Source organism: Nansenia antarctica, assembly GCF_963989245.1.
Source record: "Nansenia antarctica genome assembly, chromosome: 14".
Classification (NCBI taxonomy): domain Eukaryota; kingdom Metazoa; phylum Chordata; class Actinopteri; order Argentiniformes; family Microstomatidae; genus Nansenia; species Nansenia antarctica.
In genome coordinates, this window is record NC_137684.1 from 26,667,781 (window position 1) to 26,687,099 (window position 19,319).

At 42.0% G+C, this 19,319-nt stretch overlaps 1 protein-coding gene across 1 annotated transcript in view; it reads right to left on the reverse strand.

The window, feature by feature from the left end:
• Nucleotides 1-18,716, reverse strand: part of scn4ba (sodium channel, voltage-gated, type IV, beta a) — a gene marked incomplete at both ends in the record, with an annotated part of 44,928 nt that extends 26,212 nt beyond the window's left edge. Inside the window, one exon of the mRNA XM_080544910.1 lies at nucleotides 18,617-18,716. Within this exon, the coding sequence (XP_080401036.1) occupies nucleotides 18,617-18,716 (100 nt within the window). The remainder of the gene's footprint in view (nucleotides 1-18,616) is intronic.
• Nucleotides 18,717-19,319: the final 603 nt, after the last annotated feature.

The following is a 19,319-nucleotide window of genomic DNA, read 5'->3' on the forward strand; positions in this document are numbered from 1 at the left end:
GTTCAAAACCCTCTTAGTTTCCTCCGGGGGACACAGCAGGCCTTAGTCTGACTCTCTCTCAGACACGTGGCTCCCTGGGGCTCATGCACATTACAGCACAGTGGCAGAGTGGAGGAACAGGGTACGTTCTCGGATCACTGCGGGTTTACGTTACTTAAGCTAGACTGGAGGAACGAGCACAACGAGCACAATTGTTCAAATCTTTTCTCCAAGTGACGTGTTGCCAAAACATTAACATAGAAAACAAAGAAGCACGAGATGACATACATCCAAGCTTGAGTGTTTTATGCCAATTTCTACCCATTTCCTTCGCTCACACACACAGACACACCCAGTCTCTTTGCTTCTCTCTGTGTCTCCCTGTCTGTGTATGGGCGACTGCGTTCTGTTTATAACCGTTTCACTTTTCTAATCGCTCATTAAGGATGGATGACAGCCGACTGAACCCAGAACAATTCATAATGAGCTGTACATCAAATCAGTTTGAGGGAGAGATTTTAATGAACCCAAAACAACTTTCGAAGACGACGTTATCGTCATCTTGGTGCGTTCTTCTAGCCTCAACATCTAATGATTATCTTCCTCTACACTCCCATCTCTCTCTCTCTTTCTCTCTGTGTCTCTCTGTCTCTGTGTGTGTGTGTGTGTCTGTCTCTGTGTGTGTGTGTGTGTCTGTCTCTGTGTGTGTGTGTGTGTGTGTGTCTCTCTGTCTCTGTGTGTGTGTGTGTGTGTGTGTGTGTGTGTGTGTGTGTGTGACTGGGGTTCTGCTTCGTTTCACTTTTCTAATCGCTCGTTAAGGATGGATGACAGCAGACTGAACCCAGAACAATTTATAATGAAGTGAAATGAAACTTTATATTATTGACGGCCGTTATCAAAGGCAAACTCAATATACAAAGATAGGGCTGACTGTCACTGTAGCAGCTCCGCGGTAGACACGCAAGAGCCGTAAGAAAAACACGCATCCAGTGAGGACGACGCTGTCTAAAGGCCCTATCACCACCCCAGGTCCGGAGCTTGGTCCTCCTGGTGGTCTGGAGGGTGGTTTGGTCGTCAAACCTGAGGGGGGGGGGGGGGGGGGGGGGGGCAGATTGTGGATGTCAAGGATGTGAGGGCCTGCCTGGTGATGTGAATACGGCGTACCATCAGGGACTAGGCAGATACCATAGGGGGGAAAGGAACACTAGAATAACAGAAAGAAATAGGACTTTTCCCTTCCATCACAGGATATTGTTAAAAACAAATCCAATGATCTAGTCAACCATTAAAAGCAACACATTTTTTCCTTTTGTTTTTAAGGTGAATATAATCATGGAATGTCAATATAGGTTAGGCCTACATGGGAAACAATTATTTTAATTGAAAGTAAATTGTGGTGCTGAATAGTAAAGTAAAAAAGTTAAACTTTATTTCTATCGCGCCCTTCACAGCACGGATGCACAGGGTGCTTCACATCAAAAATAAGAAAAGTGCAATCAAAACATCAAGGATTGTGCCCTGCGGTGGTGTAGCGGTCTAAGCACTGGCCACTAATGCAAGCTGCCCACCGGGGACTGGGATCGTATCCCAGCTCGCCAGATCCGGATATGGCTGGGGCACACACGGGGAGCGGCATATTGGGCGGCCGCTCCCGAGGGCGGTATAGGAGTAGTTCCGGACAAGGATCCGTCGCGCAACAGCGCCCCCGGGGTGCCGGAATAACGGTACTGGGCTCGAGGAGCCAGTCAGCTAGTCTGCCTGGCGCCCTCCTCTGGGACTGCCGGCCACAGGGTCGTGCGGCGGATCCTTCACAATAGGCAGGGGATAATTGGATGCTAGGTTGGGTTCAATTGGCTACCAAATTGGGTGAAAAAGGGGATAAAATCTGAAGAAAAAAACCAAACAAACAAAAAAAAACACATCAAGGATTAAAAACAAAAACGGAGGAACACCTCAAAGGGACAGCATAAACAGAACATAAACAGGAACATTAAGATGGCTATAGGTGACTACCGGCCTGCCTAAACAGGTGAGTCTTTAATTGCCGCTTAAAAATTAGTTCTGAGACTATACATGGAACATCTGGGTCAGAAAGGAGAGGTTGAAAACAGACGTAGTCATGAAGACGGCGTCTCTTTAATTGCTTTCTGTCCCTAGACCGAGGGGATAGTTGGAGGGGGAGGGTTGTTATGATGGGTGTGTTCCCAATGTGGGTCGACACAAATCATTTCTAATTTGCAGTGCTTGATTGAGTTTGCCTGGCGCAATTGAGCCAATGGAGTAATCCCAAAAATGCAAACCCCTGAAAATATTTAAACGACATTTAAACAGGCCCTCAAAACCCACCTCCTCAAGCTTGCCTTCACTAGTTAACCCTCTCCCCCTCCCCTTCCCATGTGTCCCCAGCACTACCTAAATTAGGGCCCTATACTTTTTTTTTTTTGTTTGTTTGTTTCTTTTATTATTACTACTCAATCTTTTCAGTTTGTAAAGCGTCTTTGAGTGTCTAGAAAAGCGCCATATAAGTCTAATGTATTATTATTATTATTATTATTATTATTAGTAGTAGTATTATTAGTATATCCATAATTACTGGGAGCAATTTTGGGGTTCAGTGTCTTGCCCAAGGACACTTCGACATGTGGCCAGCCGGGGCTCGAACCACTGATCTGCCAACCTTGTGATCATTAGATGGCGACTCTACCCCCTGCGCCACAGCCGCCCCCTATAAACCAGTGGCACAAACATGTTCCAATCACAGTGCCGTTGTTGTTTCAGAGCATTGTACAATCCACGTACTTCAACGACACGCACACTAGCGACTCAACATGTGAATGTGTATACACGACACATTTGGTTGGTAGAAAACCAACGGTGAGTCAATGCTGGACACCGGAGGGAAATTAGGATCGAGGTGTTGCTGTTGTCAGTTTTCTCAGAGTCGTGGCTCTAGGATATCTGCCTAATGTGGGTGAGAGTTGATGAAATTTAGGGAGGGTCAGTGTACTGGCACGGGTGTCTCGCCCGAGGCTCTGAGGAGCGCGTGGCCTCGTGTGGCTGGGGTGTTGTTGACATTCAGACAGGGCTTAGGGGTGCAGGTGTTGGCAGCAGTACCAGGCTTAGGAGAAGGATGACTACAGGCTCCAGAGCAGCTGGTGCCCTTCGTAGCCCCATAGTCAGCCATGGAAGCAGTCATTGGAGGACAGGTTCATTGTAATGCATGGACTGGAATGAGGAAGGTTATCAAACACACGTGTTTGGTGCCCCGGCCCCCTTCTAGAAAACACAGACCCCCGTGTGATTGGTAATCAGATACACGCGTCTGTGAAGAGATATGAACACATAGACATCAGCCTGAACACATGCGGCATATGCGCGCACGCACGCACGCACATGCACGCACACGTGCACGCACGCACACACACACGCACACTTACTTTGGAGTTACCACAGAGCTTATTTCTTCTCGGTGTATAAAAGTATGAACCTAGTGAAATGAAATTAGTTAAGCCAAGCAAAAACAAGAAAATAAATCATCTTCCTTCCTTCCTTCCCCTCTCCAGTCAATAGCTGCTTTTCTATTTCTGCTGAGACAGGGCTAAAACATTCAGCTCCCACTTACAATACATCATTGTTTCTTATTCTTCTGCTGAGTATGACCCTGTACATCACAGAACAACAGGGTCTATTCATGATGTATACAGTAGATCAATACATCATATATGATGCATATCTGATGCATATCTCATAGCTTCTCAGACAAAATGTCTCCATTGACACTATGTAGACGAGTATCGAATGTTGCCCATTGGTATAGCATCAGCAATATGCGTCATATTGACAGAAGGATGACACAAATGTTTTGTGCACATGGATCGGATTTAATAATAATAATAAGCTTTATTTATACAGCACCTTTCATACATAAGAATGCAGCTCAAATGGCTGAACAATAAAGCGCCAAATAACAGATTAAAAACAAAAACAACGAAGACATCAACACTACAGTACAAAAGAAAGAAAAAAGAGCACATTAAAAACAACAGTAAATGATTATGAGTATAATAACAACATGCATTATCTGGTCAAGACTAACAGGTGGTCCACTACCGCCTTCAACAGTTGTTGGTTTACAGTCAGATTCCTTACGACTAGCCACGTCATGTCGTTTTAATCAAACATAATATGTTAAAATATTCAGGACAATACAGGACTTACATTCAGAATTAACCTTCTGTTAATTAAAATATGGCTAGTTTTGGTTTCAATGATGGATTGGAGCAAATTGCCTACTCACGAGTCACACTATCTCTGTAGACAGACAGTATAACTCTGTGATAGATGTAGCCTGCAGAACTCCCGTGAAGATCACCTCAGGCTTAACTGCTCCTCCTGAGACATCTACTACCCCCCAGCACTGTGTCTCCTGAGACATCTACTACCCCCCAGCACTGTGTCTCCTGAGACATCTACTACCCCCCAGCACTGTGTCTCCTGAGACATCTACTACCCCCCAGCACTGTGTCTCCTGAGACATCTACTACCCCCCAGCACTGTGTCCTCCTGAGACATCTACTACCCCCCAGCACTGCATCTCCTGAGACATCTACTACCCCCCAGCACTGCGTCTCCTGAGACATCTACTACCCCCCAGCACTGTGTCTCCTGAGACATCTACTACCCCCCAGCACTGTGTCTCCTGAGACATCTACTACCCCCCAGCACTGTGTCTCCTGAGACATCTACTACCCCCCAGCACTGTGTCTCCTGAGACATATACTACCCCCAGCACTGCGTCTCCTGAGACATCTACTACCCCCCAGCACTGCGTCTCCTGAGACACCCGCTTTTCCCCTTTACTGTGTCCCCTAAGACTTCTACTGCCCCCCTTGTACTGTTTCTCTGTTTCTCCAGTGTCTATATAAAAAAATAAAATTGAATTTTTTTTCTTCTATCACAGAGACTGCCAATGGCCCGGGGCCTGAGCTAGATTACTCTTCCTGCTGCGACTAGTGGATTGATGATTCACTTGCTTAGTCAAATGTATTGATTGTAAGTCGCTTTGGAATAATGCATCTGCTAAATGCCAAAAATGTAAATGTAACTTGGTTTGACCAATCACTGATGTCTTTGGGCAAAAACATGCCTGAGAGTTTCCACCTCAGCCCGATGTTTTTCCAGATGTTCAGTGGCTCCACCTTCTGCTCCATGTTCCCAGCCCATTTAGTGGTTTAAACACGAGTAGAAAACTCCAAAAGATAACACCAAAACTTACCTCCGACTTGATCAAGGGAGCTAGATTCCCATGGCAGTTTAAAAGCTAATTTATTTTGCGGCCAAGTAAGAGAATTTCAGTTTTGTCCTCATTTAACTTGTTCATCCAACTGTTCATCCGTTTATTAACAGCTGATAGACAGAGCAAATAGCATTAGTATCATTTGGTTCAACAGAGATGTATAATTGGGTATCAGCCGCATAGCTATGATATGCTATGATATGGTATAATTAAGCAATATCACACGAGAGGGAGTGTGTTATACTGCGGCCTCGTACCTACGACCGAATCACAGCCGTGCTGATATTCAGTATAACAGCACGACCTCGAGTGTGATATTGCTTTTATACAACAGTTCTACAGCGCGATTTATTAGTTAACAGTAATAAGCGACAACAGATTATGATTTGTTTGTTTATTTAATCATAAAAATAAACAAAAAATTGTTCCGCAACTGAACTTCAAATGGACGGTTGCCTAGTAACCTGAACACAAACATGTAGTCTAATTAACGGTCATTTAGTAGAACATCTGTGCGGCGGAGTGATACATATAGTTAAAAGTCCCAGTGCTGTTATACTATATATCAAAACTCATGGAATGCCTCTTGTCCAATCAAATTACTTGGTCGGAACTAACTGTTGTATAAGCTATGATATGGTATACAGTGAGAATACATTTAGCAAATGAAACATTTAGCAAACTCCTCACATTTTGAAACACAGGCTTGTGAGAGAAAGTCAGTAGAATGGGCAGGGTTTAGCAGCCGGTTAATAGTTCAGAACAATATTGTAGAGTTGCCAGCATTCTCACTAATCATCTTAGAGAAATCCACTAAAAATAATTGTTTTGGTGGCCTGTCTGTATAGAGTAATGTTAAGTACTATAATTGCAGCCTTGAGTTCAAAAGCAATATATTCAAAGGATGAGAGATTGTCTAAAGTTGATCTTAGAACAAGCAAATTGGTTTGAGTATAAGACAGCAATTCTACCTCCTCCTTTGTCATGTCTAACTGACTGAAAGAAGGCATTGGCATTTGGAGGGCATCTCAATTAAAGTTGCTAACCCAGGTCTCAATTAAAAATATAAAATGCAGCTTTTTCTCATATAAAATCATTAATAAAAAAAACGTATCTGTTAGAGATTTGACATTTAGCAAAACCATATTGATTGTGTCAGATTCAGTGACTTTGCTTGATGGCAGGTGAGTCTTACATTACATTACATTGGCATTTAGCAGACGCCTTCATCCAAAGTGACCTAAACAATTGTCTAAGTAATTGAATCTATCTATCATCAGTCATTGTAAGAAAAAGTACTCTATGCTATGACCAGGGGCCATTAGCAGTTATCATGCAAGAAGTACAGGAGGGTAGTGGGGATGAGGAGGTCTTTAGGAGGGACTCACAACAGACTCACTGCTCACAGTATTCACATGGTATTCACAAGTATTCACATTGCTCTACTCGTGATGGGAATGGGAATTCCCTCCACAGCCCCACTGCTACATGGTCTCCATTTATCAACTACTGTACATGCATGTCCGTATGACACAGGAATGATTGGTCAAAGGCCACGCAACTCTTTTACAAAATGACCCTTTTTGATTCTTTGACATTCAATTGGGTTGAGATAGAGATGAAGAGCTTTCCGAGTCTCAAAGCAGTAGCTACATGCCGAAGCGGTTGGGCCAGGACCAACAGCCAATCAGGGCAGGGGTTAAGTGACCTGTTGCCCTTTCTCCTATGTCTCCTATATAGGCCCCCTTTTTCCACAACCCCCCTAAACAGCTTCTACCACAGGGCCGTCCAGGCCCTGAACACAGCAAAGACCTAAGTTCTGGGCCCTGGACAGTCTGGACGGATTGTATGGCAGCTGCTGGACTGAAAAAATCAGGTGTAGTGCTGAGGCACAAACATGTACATTTCAAGCCTGCAAACTGTGTCACTTTAAATAACGTGAAACAATACTATTGTGCAATATGACAACCCTAGTCGTCTATCTGTACAGTATAGTAGAGTGGATTGTGTACATAGCCTTTATTTATGTAAACCAGCTCCTTCCCTTCTTGTGATTTTTTTTTTAAAGTTTTTTTTTTTTCCCTTTCCTAACACCAGGGGAGCCACCCCTCCTAAATTTCGTTGTTTGGTACCTGTACTGTAGCAATGACAATAAAGTCCATTCATTCATTCATTCATTCATTCATTCATTCATTCATTCATTCATTCATTCAAACCCCCCAACTGATGTGTGGGCTCTGTGTTTCCCCTGAGTAGGCCAATTCTCGTACCATCTCTCTCCATCCCTCTATATGTGCCGGGTGAGAGGGACAAACTACTTTCTCTTCTCAATTCTTTCCCACAGAGGCGTGGACAAAGCAAATGACAGTGCTCCTGGGCCATTTCTAAGATGGCATTGTGACTTGAGAGCCCCCTAAATGACTACACTCTAAACCCCTTTAGTGTCACTTAAAGTCTCTCACAATCTCAAAAGTTTTAAGGTGTCATAATGGATCGAGCTGATATGATCACCCACACACATTCATAGCAGCCACATACAGCATTACACCACGCTTGTTGTATAATTCCTTTTCTCATCCACCGTTTGCTCTTCTCCTCTCATCTCTTCCATTCACTTCAGGGCAAAACAGCTATCTGTGACATTTTACCACCATAACCTACAATAACCACGACAGAGCACCGTTCTCACCATAATAACGATAGTTTAAATGAGAACTAACGGTCATAACTCTAAATTCTAATTCTAACTACAATTCTAATCAATGTTTACAATCACAAAAACAGCAAAAAGTTACACTGTACCCCAATACATTAATAAAACTGAAATATTACCTTGAATCGTTGCATTTGGATAGCCTTAGGCTAAACTAACTGCGTCACTCTCTTTCTGTTCATTCTTCTTAATTTCATAAGAAATTCATTTGTAGTCTCTCTCTCCAGAATTGTGCACCATAAAAACCTACATTAAGTATTTACCGTGCTGTACTGTATGTGTCCCCCCCCCCCACTATCTTTCTCATCTATCATCAGGGTTCCCACGGGTCCTTGAAATCCTTGAAAGTTTGTGAATTAGAGAAAAAAAAAAAAGGTCTTAAAAGGTTTTGAAAATAGACATGGGTCATTGAAAGTGCTTGAATTCCGCTCTCTCTCTCAAACATATTTTACTTAGCTCGTCAACTAGTAAATAAGTCTCTTTCACAATATATTGTTTTGCTGTGCTGTGGTAGAGAAGGCAAGAGACCATCTAGTGTTCACACATTCAAGCCTCTCTTTTTAATTGTTGTCTGTGAGCAGAGAGTTCCTATTATATAAATTCTCACCTAGTTCTGTCTCAAACTATGCCGTGTTGGGCCCTTGAATTTGAGGGAATTGAGTCTTGAAAGTCCTTGAAAGGTGCTTGAATGTGATACTTCAGAAGGTGTGGGAACCCTGGGTCATACCAGCTGCCTCATGAGCATCCCTCCCACCGCAGCATCGAGACCCAGCTGCCTCCTACCTGGAGCTCATACCCCGACCCCGACGGTGAGTACTGGCCCTAACCCAAACCCCCACCCAGAAACCTTAACTTTACTTCCATAGCAAAAGTACTCCACTCCTCCAACCACGTTTTTCAGTGGAAGTCTGGCCAGACATCATTTAATGAAATCTTTCTCAAAACAAATGTAACACGCTACACTACACCTCAGTGTTTTAACTCTGGGATGTCCTTCCTTCATGGTTTGAGGTGTTATATATGAGGCCCGTGAGGACAATAGTGATCATTCATGGTTTGAGGTGATATATGAGGCCTATGAACGATGTCCTTCATCCATGGTTTGAGGTGTTTATATGAGGCCCATGAGGACAATAGTGATCAAGAGGATTTGCAAGAGAATGTTGAACTGTTACGAGGGGCGTGGCCAGGTTGCCATGGTGACCTTCTTTATTCATTATGGCTGTAGAAATGTTGGCAATCCTAGTAAGGAGCAACTCCAATATACAGGGTTTAAATATCAATAGCCTTGAAACCAAGAGATCCATATATGCAGATGACACAACGTTTACAAAACAGCTTCATAAATCATCACAAAACTGATCGGACACTTGCATGATTTTCCCAAATGTTCTAGACTGAAACCAAACTATGATAAGTGCACCTTTGTTTGTGAATAGGTTAATTAGGAAACTCCAACTACCAAGCCGTAGTGTCATTGCTAAACAGGAGACTCAACTACCATCTCCGGGTAGAACACTATGACAGACTTTTCTGACGTTTCTCTGTAATGGTAAACCAGATCAAATCAAACACCGATCCTTGAAGTCGTCATGGATTCAAAAAGGACATACAAATGTCAACTGGGTCTGTGGCCTAGCGTGGTCCAGTGGTCTAGCACCACGGTCTTCAGTGCACACATATGCCCAGGTCGGCATGGGTTTGAATCCGGCCCATGCCCTGCTGACATGTCCTCTCTCCCTTCTTCTCCTTACTTTCCTGTCTGTCTTCACTGTATCTGTCCAATAAAATGAAAAAATATGAGTGGGACTGCCCGACTCAGAAAAAAAAAAAGTCAACTGGGTCTATTGTACATTATTAAAAAAAATCCATCCCATTTCTAAAAGCTGAAACAGAGACACACGCTGAGGGATCTCTCTACTTTCCAAAGAAACAAATAAAGCCTGTTCTCATTCCCAATACTATCCTTCTGAACAATTTTTTTTAATTCAAAGCCAAAATCATATGATTGAATTTAAAATAGTCAAACCTTTTTTTGGTTCGGTTTCTTTGACAAGGGTATAATATCCATAAACACATTCACATGACATCTCAAACATAGTTAGGTAGTTACTAGTTAATATTAATAGAGAAGTATAGAATTTTGTTTTGGAAAGTCACCATCTAGTGGCCAGACCTTATAAATTCCATATATCCTGGGAATAAAATATTCCATGGACGCAGGTTTTTTGTTAGATTTACAAAACAACAATGGGCTGGACAACTTTTATATTTCGTATATAACATCATTATATAACAACAGTTTCCCCTCTGCTATAAGGACTCTCAACACCTGACTCACTGCACTAACCCTGCCAGATGTACTGCACTTTATAAGTTGTAAATATTGACTATGTTTTTGTCTTGTGGTTATGTGTGTACATTGTCCATCGTGATAGTCATGTGTGATGTGTGTATGTTTGATGTATTTGACACTGCTGTATTGAGCTTTTCCATCTGTACCGACAACAAATTCCACTGACCTTGGTCGTGTGGTCATTAAACGATTAATTAATTAATTAATTAATTCATCATAGTCCACCAAGAAGATGCTGAACATATGGGGGATTGAGAGTTCCAATTGGTGTTGGGTTTTGTGAGGAGGACGTGGAGCATTTATTTATTTATTCATTTTATTTATCTTTTTATGTGAACACAAAAAATATATATATTAAAAATGAAGCTATATTTTATTAAAACAACAGATGAACATTATTATTATTTATTGGAGAACTTGAAGCGAAATTTGACTCTGTAATCCAGTGGATTTGTTGTTTTCATTAGTCAATGATCTATGAGTCAATATATCTTGCTTCGAATGCTCTGATCAGTCCTGATCTTCCAAATTGGTCATTTCAGTAAATTCCTAAAAAAGATTCCCATCTCCCTCCCATGCAAGATCCTTCTGTTATACAGTGAAAGTGCTACTGTAGTCTCCCTTGCTCTTTGGGAATCACTGGCATAGTAGAGCATTGTCAGAGTGCAAAACAGCTCGGTATAAACACAGACCTCATGTTTCCATAGCTATGACGCAGCTAGATGGGAAATGATGAGAGGTTGAAACAGTATCAGTATGCACCTTCGAGGATTGCCCAGAAATACACATGAAAGTGGATTTCAGGTAAACGTCCCTCCTCTACTTTCTCAATGTCAAAGTCAAGCAAAAATGAACAATACAGAGACACAAAAGAAAATGGGAATGCATAAACATGGATTGGCAGGATGCAGAGGGATGATACTGTGATGGCATTGGATACCATGTATCTAGTTACTGTATATAATAATAATACCATATATGTGACACACAGTCGTGAATACATTTCCGCGTTGTTGAAAATCAATATGACACATCGCTAGTCAACTAACACAGCTTGTTTTGTGAGCCTGCTAACAATGACAAGTAGTGTTCTAGTTAACTAGGTAGCAGTACTCACCAAATCAATTTCGTTGCAGTATTTTGGCTTGACTAGCGAGTTGTGATTCGTATTTCCGCATTTCCGTACTTCCGTGTTTCAAAAGAAAAGTCTGAACATTTTGATTGGTTGCCGACATGCGGACCAATCAGACTGTCACATTAGTACTATTATTTTTTGTCTTTTGTCTAGTATTGCCCTGTAGTTCTTTTGTCCACTACTATAGGAAGTTGTATATGTCGTCACTGTTGTTGTTGCTTTATTTTCTTCCTATTACTATTATTTTTATTTTAATATTATTAATATTTTTAAATTTTTACCTGGACAGGTGGGAGAAAGGGGGGTGGGGAATTAATTTTGCATTAGAAAAATAAAATCAGTGATTAGATATGATGCAGGGAACATTACCAATATCATACACTCATTAAAGCTGATCTATCAACAAAAAACGTGTTGGGCTCCATCGTCGAACCAATTCCACAGAAGGTTATTCTATGTGGAACTCACAAAGTGTCGATTTACCCTTTTGCAACCTTTTATTCTTAGAGTCTACTGTACGCAGCACTCGAGTTGAGGGGGGGATGAGGGGGAATGGCATCCCCCCTGAAATAAAAACAGTCAAAATCATCCCCCTTCTAAAACTGCCATCCCCCCTTTCCATCCCTTATGTCATTTTTATCAATGAACGTGGTATTACTGCTATTTCAACATTTAGTTCCGCGCATATTGAATAAAACACTGTGGGCGAGGGAGGGGGCACGCACACATGCAATGACATTTTTTACCAAGTCACTGACACTGAAGTCACTGACGCTGTGGGGATGCTAAAATTGTCCCCATATTATGATAAAATCCACCATCCCCCCCTGATTTTCTTTTACAACTTGAGTAGCCTACTGACTATATGTGGCATATTATTAGCCGGAAAATGTCCCAATAACATTTAAGCAAACTCCCTAGGGTTATGATGAAATTTCCTGGGGGGCGCAGTTACTGTATGTGTCATAGGCCCCCCTGGTCGATATGTCACCCCCATCCATTCTGCTGGAGTTAATACCCACACGCGCTCCACCAGGGGGTTTATCTCTGAGCATAGACATTAACCCCTCGCCCCCCCCCAGCCGTGAAAAAAGAAAAAAGACATGGCCTAGTTATATAGCCTCTAGTTCACCTTGACTAGCAGCCAAGGAGAGCTGCTGCCTGGCACATCAACCAGACTAAACTGGCCATGGAAACACACAAACGTGCACACAGGCACCTATTTCAATTGTATACGGTAGATTATAGAATCTCACATTCTGTCTGTCTTCAAGGGAAATAAGCAAATGGAGACCCTGTTGTTGTTGTTGTTGTTGTTGTTGTTGTTGTTGTTGTTGTTGGTGGTGGTGGTCAAACTCCCCAGGTTGAGTATTTGTTGACTAGAATGTGATGCATGTTCATTCGACTCAAGACTGACTCTCAGACTTGTGTCTAGTCTTTTTGAATGTATTTCTTCTCGGTGGTAGGTAGATCTTACTTCTTAATATCTTAATGTCAGCCAAACATGCCCTCTATCTAATGAGAGGGTGATACGTCTTAGAATATTACTCTGATATCCATCCCCTCTAAGTTACAATGAAATTCAATCAAAATGATATGAGATGCTCTATGAATGCATACTTATAGGTCATATTTAATCCAAAGTAATATTGTATTACATTGAGTTGTACTATCTGGTCGAGATAGTCGATATGCCAGGCAATACAATATGGAGCAATCAGGAAATCTACTATAAAGTACATACCCTCTAAACAAGATATACCAGGATATAACGCTCCCACTCAGGTGATGGTGTGGCAACATGGCATTGAATTTCACACACCATCTGAACCTAAAGTGGTAACACTTTCTTTGAGGCCACACACAGATAATGCATGTGTTATAGACAGGTTATAGACAGGTTATAGACAGGTAATATAATATGTTCGTTCAACTGGATGATGATAGCTCACATTATGAGATAATAATAATAATAATAATAATAAGAATACATTAGACTTATATAGCACTTTTCTAGACACTCAAAGACGCTTTACAAAAGATTGAGTAGTAATAATAAAAAGACACAAAAAATAAATAAAAGAAAGTATAGGGGCCTAATTAAGGTAGTGCTGGGGACACATGGGAAGGGGAGGGGGAGAGGGTTAACTGGTGAAGGCAAGCTTGAAGAGGTGGGTTTTGAGGGCCTGTTTAAATGTTGGGAGGGTGTTGGTCTGTCTGATAATATGAGACATTGTAATGTTGTCTTACTTGCTCAGAACAAGTCTTATACTCTTATTACTGTGCTTTATGTCAACGTGTTACTCATACAGTAATGAGTTAATTAAATACAACACCATTACATAAGACAAGTTGAATTGTACGAAATTCAGTACAAAATCCAAAATTCTACATTCACATTGTCTGTGTTGTCTGGGTTCACTATAAGACAAGGCAGCTCAAGCTATGATGTCGTGCGTGGTGACTGGCCAATCCTTAGAGGTGTGATGCATGTGAGTCATCTTAGATTTGATCTTTGATTCATCCTAATGTATTGTAAATTGTACGTCTGTGAATGATACGTCTCGTGTTATTACATACAGTATGCTTGAAAGATATGCTTGGGAGATATTAGCCTGATTATAGGCTAGAAGGGATCCTAATAAACAATGAAACAAACAAAACAAATCACAAAATATACAGTATATAAGATCAACTTTACATACTACTGCCCCTACCCTGGACACTTTTAAATCAGCCCTCAAAACTCACCTGTTCTCTAAGGCCTTTGGCCTCTAGTCTAGTTTGTCACTCTCACTGTCTTTGTTTCTTTGCTTTGTTTTTCTGTTCTGTCTGTCTGTCTGACTGTCTGTCTATGACATCTGTTAAGTGTCCTTGGGTCTGAGAAAGGCGCTATATAAATCTAAGATATTATTATTATTATTATTATTATTATGTCTGTATGCTTGGGAGATATTAGCCTGATTATAGGCTAGAAGGGATCCTAATAAACAATGAAACAAACAAAACAAATCACAAAATATACAGTATATAAGATCAACTTTATATACTAACTGTATGTCTGTCTGTCCGTACAGGGACACATATTGGAAGTGGATAAACCAAGCAGGAGGGAGGGCTGTGGTGGAACCCCGGGGCCGCCGAACCCGAACCACCATTAATAACCAAAGTACTCCGAGGTCGGAATCCCGAGACTTCCATTTGTTGATGTTCAGTGTAACAGTGTAGCCAGTAGAATCCGATCAATACCCATGCAGCACATAATGCACCGGTTGTGTTTATTAGTCTGGACGCAAAGGGCATAGGTTTGTTGGGAAATACGCCATCGCAGCAAAATTCCGTTTGAATTTCCACAACAACAACAACAACAACATCCTCCCTATTAATAATGGACTTGCAGCGTGGGCCATCGGCTGTTCTGTGTTATTATGAGAGATCGAATGTTAGGCTACATTCAGTACTAGACCTTTAAGAATCATCACTAGAATACCAGATTGTGAATGTGGTATATTTTGACACACACACACACACACACACACACACACACACACACACACACACACACACATAAAGTGTATATAATGTACAGGCCTGTAGAATTTGCCTGTGGGGGTTACACCTTTTTAGGCCATTGTCACATTCCTAAAGGGGGTTTTATGATGGTCATCCCTTTGTCTTAAAGCCACATGGTCCTCACATGTTCATTACAAAATGGTCTTCCTGTGACCTTTAACCTGAAGTGACAACATGACCCTTGGTCATTGGGGCTATAAAGGTGTGGACAAAACACAAAGGGACCTCTTCTTTCCACACCTGACCTCTTTCTCTTCACCCAGCACCCTTGAACATCTCTACATCATCAGAGAGGAGTCGTGAGCTTAGAATGATAAGGTTCTATCTCCGTTTAGGGTAGTTCAGAGATATAGAGCGTCAAAGTTTTTACATTCCATTATGTTTTGTGAGATGGAACCTTTTATTTTATGAATTACTAACTCAAACATGTCAACATTTTAAAAATAACACCACACAGGCAATAATAAACACCTAATGGATCAGATTAGGTAAAAAACTAAATATTGACAAGAATGGAGATAGAACCTTATAATTCTAACGTCATGGAGTGCTGTAAACTGTAATGTACCTTTTTGATTGAATAAATGTGACGCGATCTGGTGGATTTGCAAAACGGGCGCAAAGTGCAAAGGCTTCAAATTTGCGTTCAAAGTTTTTCTGACCAAAAAAAAAATCTGTTTTCGTTTTTTTGTCATCAGACACAAGTTAAGGTTTTGAACTACCCACTTGTTATTTTTTCGAGCAGTTTTACGATAGTTAAATACGTGTACTTAATCAACAAAATAAGCTTATTTTTAGCCTGAATCCTGCTGTGAAATCCTCCCTTGTGGGCGTGGATAAACTGGTTCCAGGTTGTTTCTCATTGGTTGATCGATTTGGCTACGAGAGGAGTCAGGAAGCAGCGTGCTTGTTTTTTACTCCACTAAGACTGATTGATTGATTGAAAACTTTATTAGAAGATTTGCAGAAGTAGGTACATGAAAGTACATATTACATACAAGGTCAACTAACAGGATAAAAACCCAAGAAAGCCACTGGCTTATTTCAATTGGGGTCCTTGATTCTCAATTCATCGTTACATGTAAGACCGACAAAACAAACTAGTACTATCTACAAGATAATACAGACAAATAACTATTACTATCTACAAGATAAAAATACATCCATCATGGGAAGAACAATACAACAAAACATCAGGTATGTACAGCGGGTAGGACAGGTGGGGACATACACCACAGGTGGGGGCGGGGGACAAAACACAAAGTATGTACAGTGGGTAGTTCGGGTCTTTTAATCTGATTTTTGATTTAGAGGGTCCAGTTACGGATTGCAGCCTCCTGTAAATGTTTTTTGAGAGTGGTTTTGAAGGTGGGCAGTGTTTTGCACTCCTTTAAGATTATAGGAAGGGCGTTCCACATTTTTACTGCATAGTTTGCAAACGAGTTTGGTAAGATCTTCGTAAGGTAAGTTCGTAAGGTAAGATCTTCTATTTTATGTACATAGCGAATTTGTTAGTTAAGTTAGTTACTAGTTGAAACCAGTGTGTTCGTGTATTTAGACATTTCTTTATTATTACCCACTAGCAACTAACTGAAACCAGTTCAGTCTGTACTAAGCTGGCCACCATTGTTGTTAGCATGCTAGCATTGTTGTAGCTCGGAAATGTCTGTCTACATTGTAAGTACGGTTAGTATGTCTACGTTGTAAAAGTTGTGTGTAAGCCTCATGTTCAGTGTGTAATACTGGAATACTGTAACATGTCAAGTGTAATAGATTACAGAAATGTTAAAAGTTTAAAAACATCTGTTGCTTTCTTTGTTATGAACGAGATAGCCGCTAGTTGGCTAACGCCAAACACACTACTCTGAGCACTTTAGGTAATTATCATTGTCATGTATTAGGCTAGCTATTTTATGAACATGGTATGGTAGTATTTTATGAATATGGAGTGCCAGTAACTGTAGGCAATATTTTAATGTACTATCTTCTTTCTGAAGCAGCTTTGAAGACCTCCACCCCACCAGACACTTAACTCAGTAAGTTTTACTCGTGATCTATGTCAACCATATTCTTTAAAGTCAAGATACTTCATGTACTTTAACCTGCTCACCATCAGAACAGAACTGGAAGGTATCCGGAAGTTCTATTGTACAAAACTGGACAATATTCTGAAGTCCTATTGGACAAAACTGGACAGTATTCTGAAGTCCTATTGGACAAAACTGGACAGTATTCTGAAGTCCTATTGGACAAAACTGGACAGTATTCTGAAGTCCTATTGGACAAAACTGGACAGTATCCTGAAGTCCTATTGGACAAAACTGGACAGTATCCTGAAGTCCTATTGGACTGGGACTCACTGGGTAAACACCTTACACTCGACGACTTCAGCCATCCAACATAATAGAGCCATGTTCCTGACTAAATGACAAGTGTAAATGTACCATGAAGGAATGAGATTAATATTTGCCTCACTGGTCTCTCTAATGAGAAGTGTTGGAATGTCTATAGACCACTTTGCTCTGCAGATAAATCATAAATGTCCATCCCATTGTTATTATGCATATTTTCCCTCATTTCGTGTTTCTCCAGGTTTCGTTTAATTAAGAAAGAGGAATTTTGACCTCTGTGTGATTTTCACGATATACTGTATATACAAGTAAATATTGCACCATGTTAATATATATATATATATATATATATATATATATATATATATATATATATATATATAGATACATATTGTTAAAATTAATTGTGGTCCAGGCATGACACAGGACGTAAACATTGGGGCTGTAATCACAAAGACACCAGTCAAATCCCAGGGGGGATGTGTGCATCGGTAGCGGGCATACACACATACACACAAACACACAACAGCCTTAATCCACTACAGTATTTCGACACCACCAGTTTACCGGAACCCTGCTCTCTCTCTCTCTCTTGACTCAGCATCTTGGCATTAGCTAACTCAAATCGATTCGCCCTCTGCTCTCCCGTGACAAGCCAGGCGTGAAACGCGAGGCAGCGAGCAACCCTCCTCTCAGCCCTCCTCAGCCAAGCCACACACACACGCCTCAGAGACGCCTCCTGATATAGAAAGACACTAAGGCCTGTAACCGAATCAAGGAGCTCCCTTTAAAAAGCAACAAGTAAATATGCAGCGCAGAGGCAGCAGAGAGAGACCCTGTAGCGGCCCGGTAACGACCGTTGGGTATCCGACCGCGCGCATTTCTGCAAGCTCTGCACAACCTGCTGCAATCTGGCTGTCAGCCCCCAGCACGGACAGGGTAGACGGAGGGAGAGAGAGAGAGAGAGAGAGAAGGGAAGAGAGCAGGAGAGAGAGAGAGAAGGGAAGAGAGCGACAGAGAGAGAGAGAGAGAGAGAGAGAGGGGGGGGGGGGGGAGAGAGAAGGGGAGAGAGCGACAGAGAGAGAGAGAGAGAGAGAGAGAGAGCGACAGAGAGAGAGAGAGAGAGAGAGCGACAGAGAGAGAGAGAGAGGATTAAAGGAGAGTAGAGGAGAGGAGAAATGCCAGTATAAAGTGGTAGGCTTCTTGGACTCACCGAGCAGGAGGGTGACAAACAGACTGGCGTAGACGCGGTCTCCTCCAGAACCAAAACACCTGGAGGAAGAAGAGCACCTGCCACTTCCTGAAGTCCTCATGTCGGACTTGTTGTGGTCCGTCGTCTTGCGTGTGGCTGGCTGGAGATACGTATGTCCTTTCCGTCTAATCTGGCTCTGGATAGTGATACACACGCTCTGCTGTGTTGTCTGTGTGTTGCGTGTGTGTGTGTATGTGTGCGTGTGTGTGTTGGCTGGAGCCGGCAGCAGAACTGGTGGGATGGGGAGGGGAGGAGGGGAAGGGAGGAGGGGAGGGGTATAAGGGCGAGGTGGGACGCAGAGAGCGAAGGAAGAACAGAAAAAAAAAGAAAAAAGAAAGCGAGGGAGGACCGACTTGTCAGTCTGCAAAGTCCTGCGTTGAGTGCCGCCTCCCTCTTTTTTCCTCCTCCTCTCCTTTTTTTTTTGGCGGGTCCCTAGTCCCAGAAGAAGAAGGGACAGAGCAGAGGGACAGAGGGAGAGAAACAAATCAGAGAGGGGGAACGACGCCTCTGGGACACGTAGTCCTGTCTTGCCCTCCTGGACGTGCCAGAAGAGGGGAAGAGAGACAGACGGACGGACGGACGGACGGACGGACAGACAGACAGACGGACAAAAAAGAGAAGGCTGCAGCAGCACCTGGTCCAGGCTCTCTTTCTCTCTCTCTCT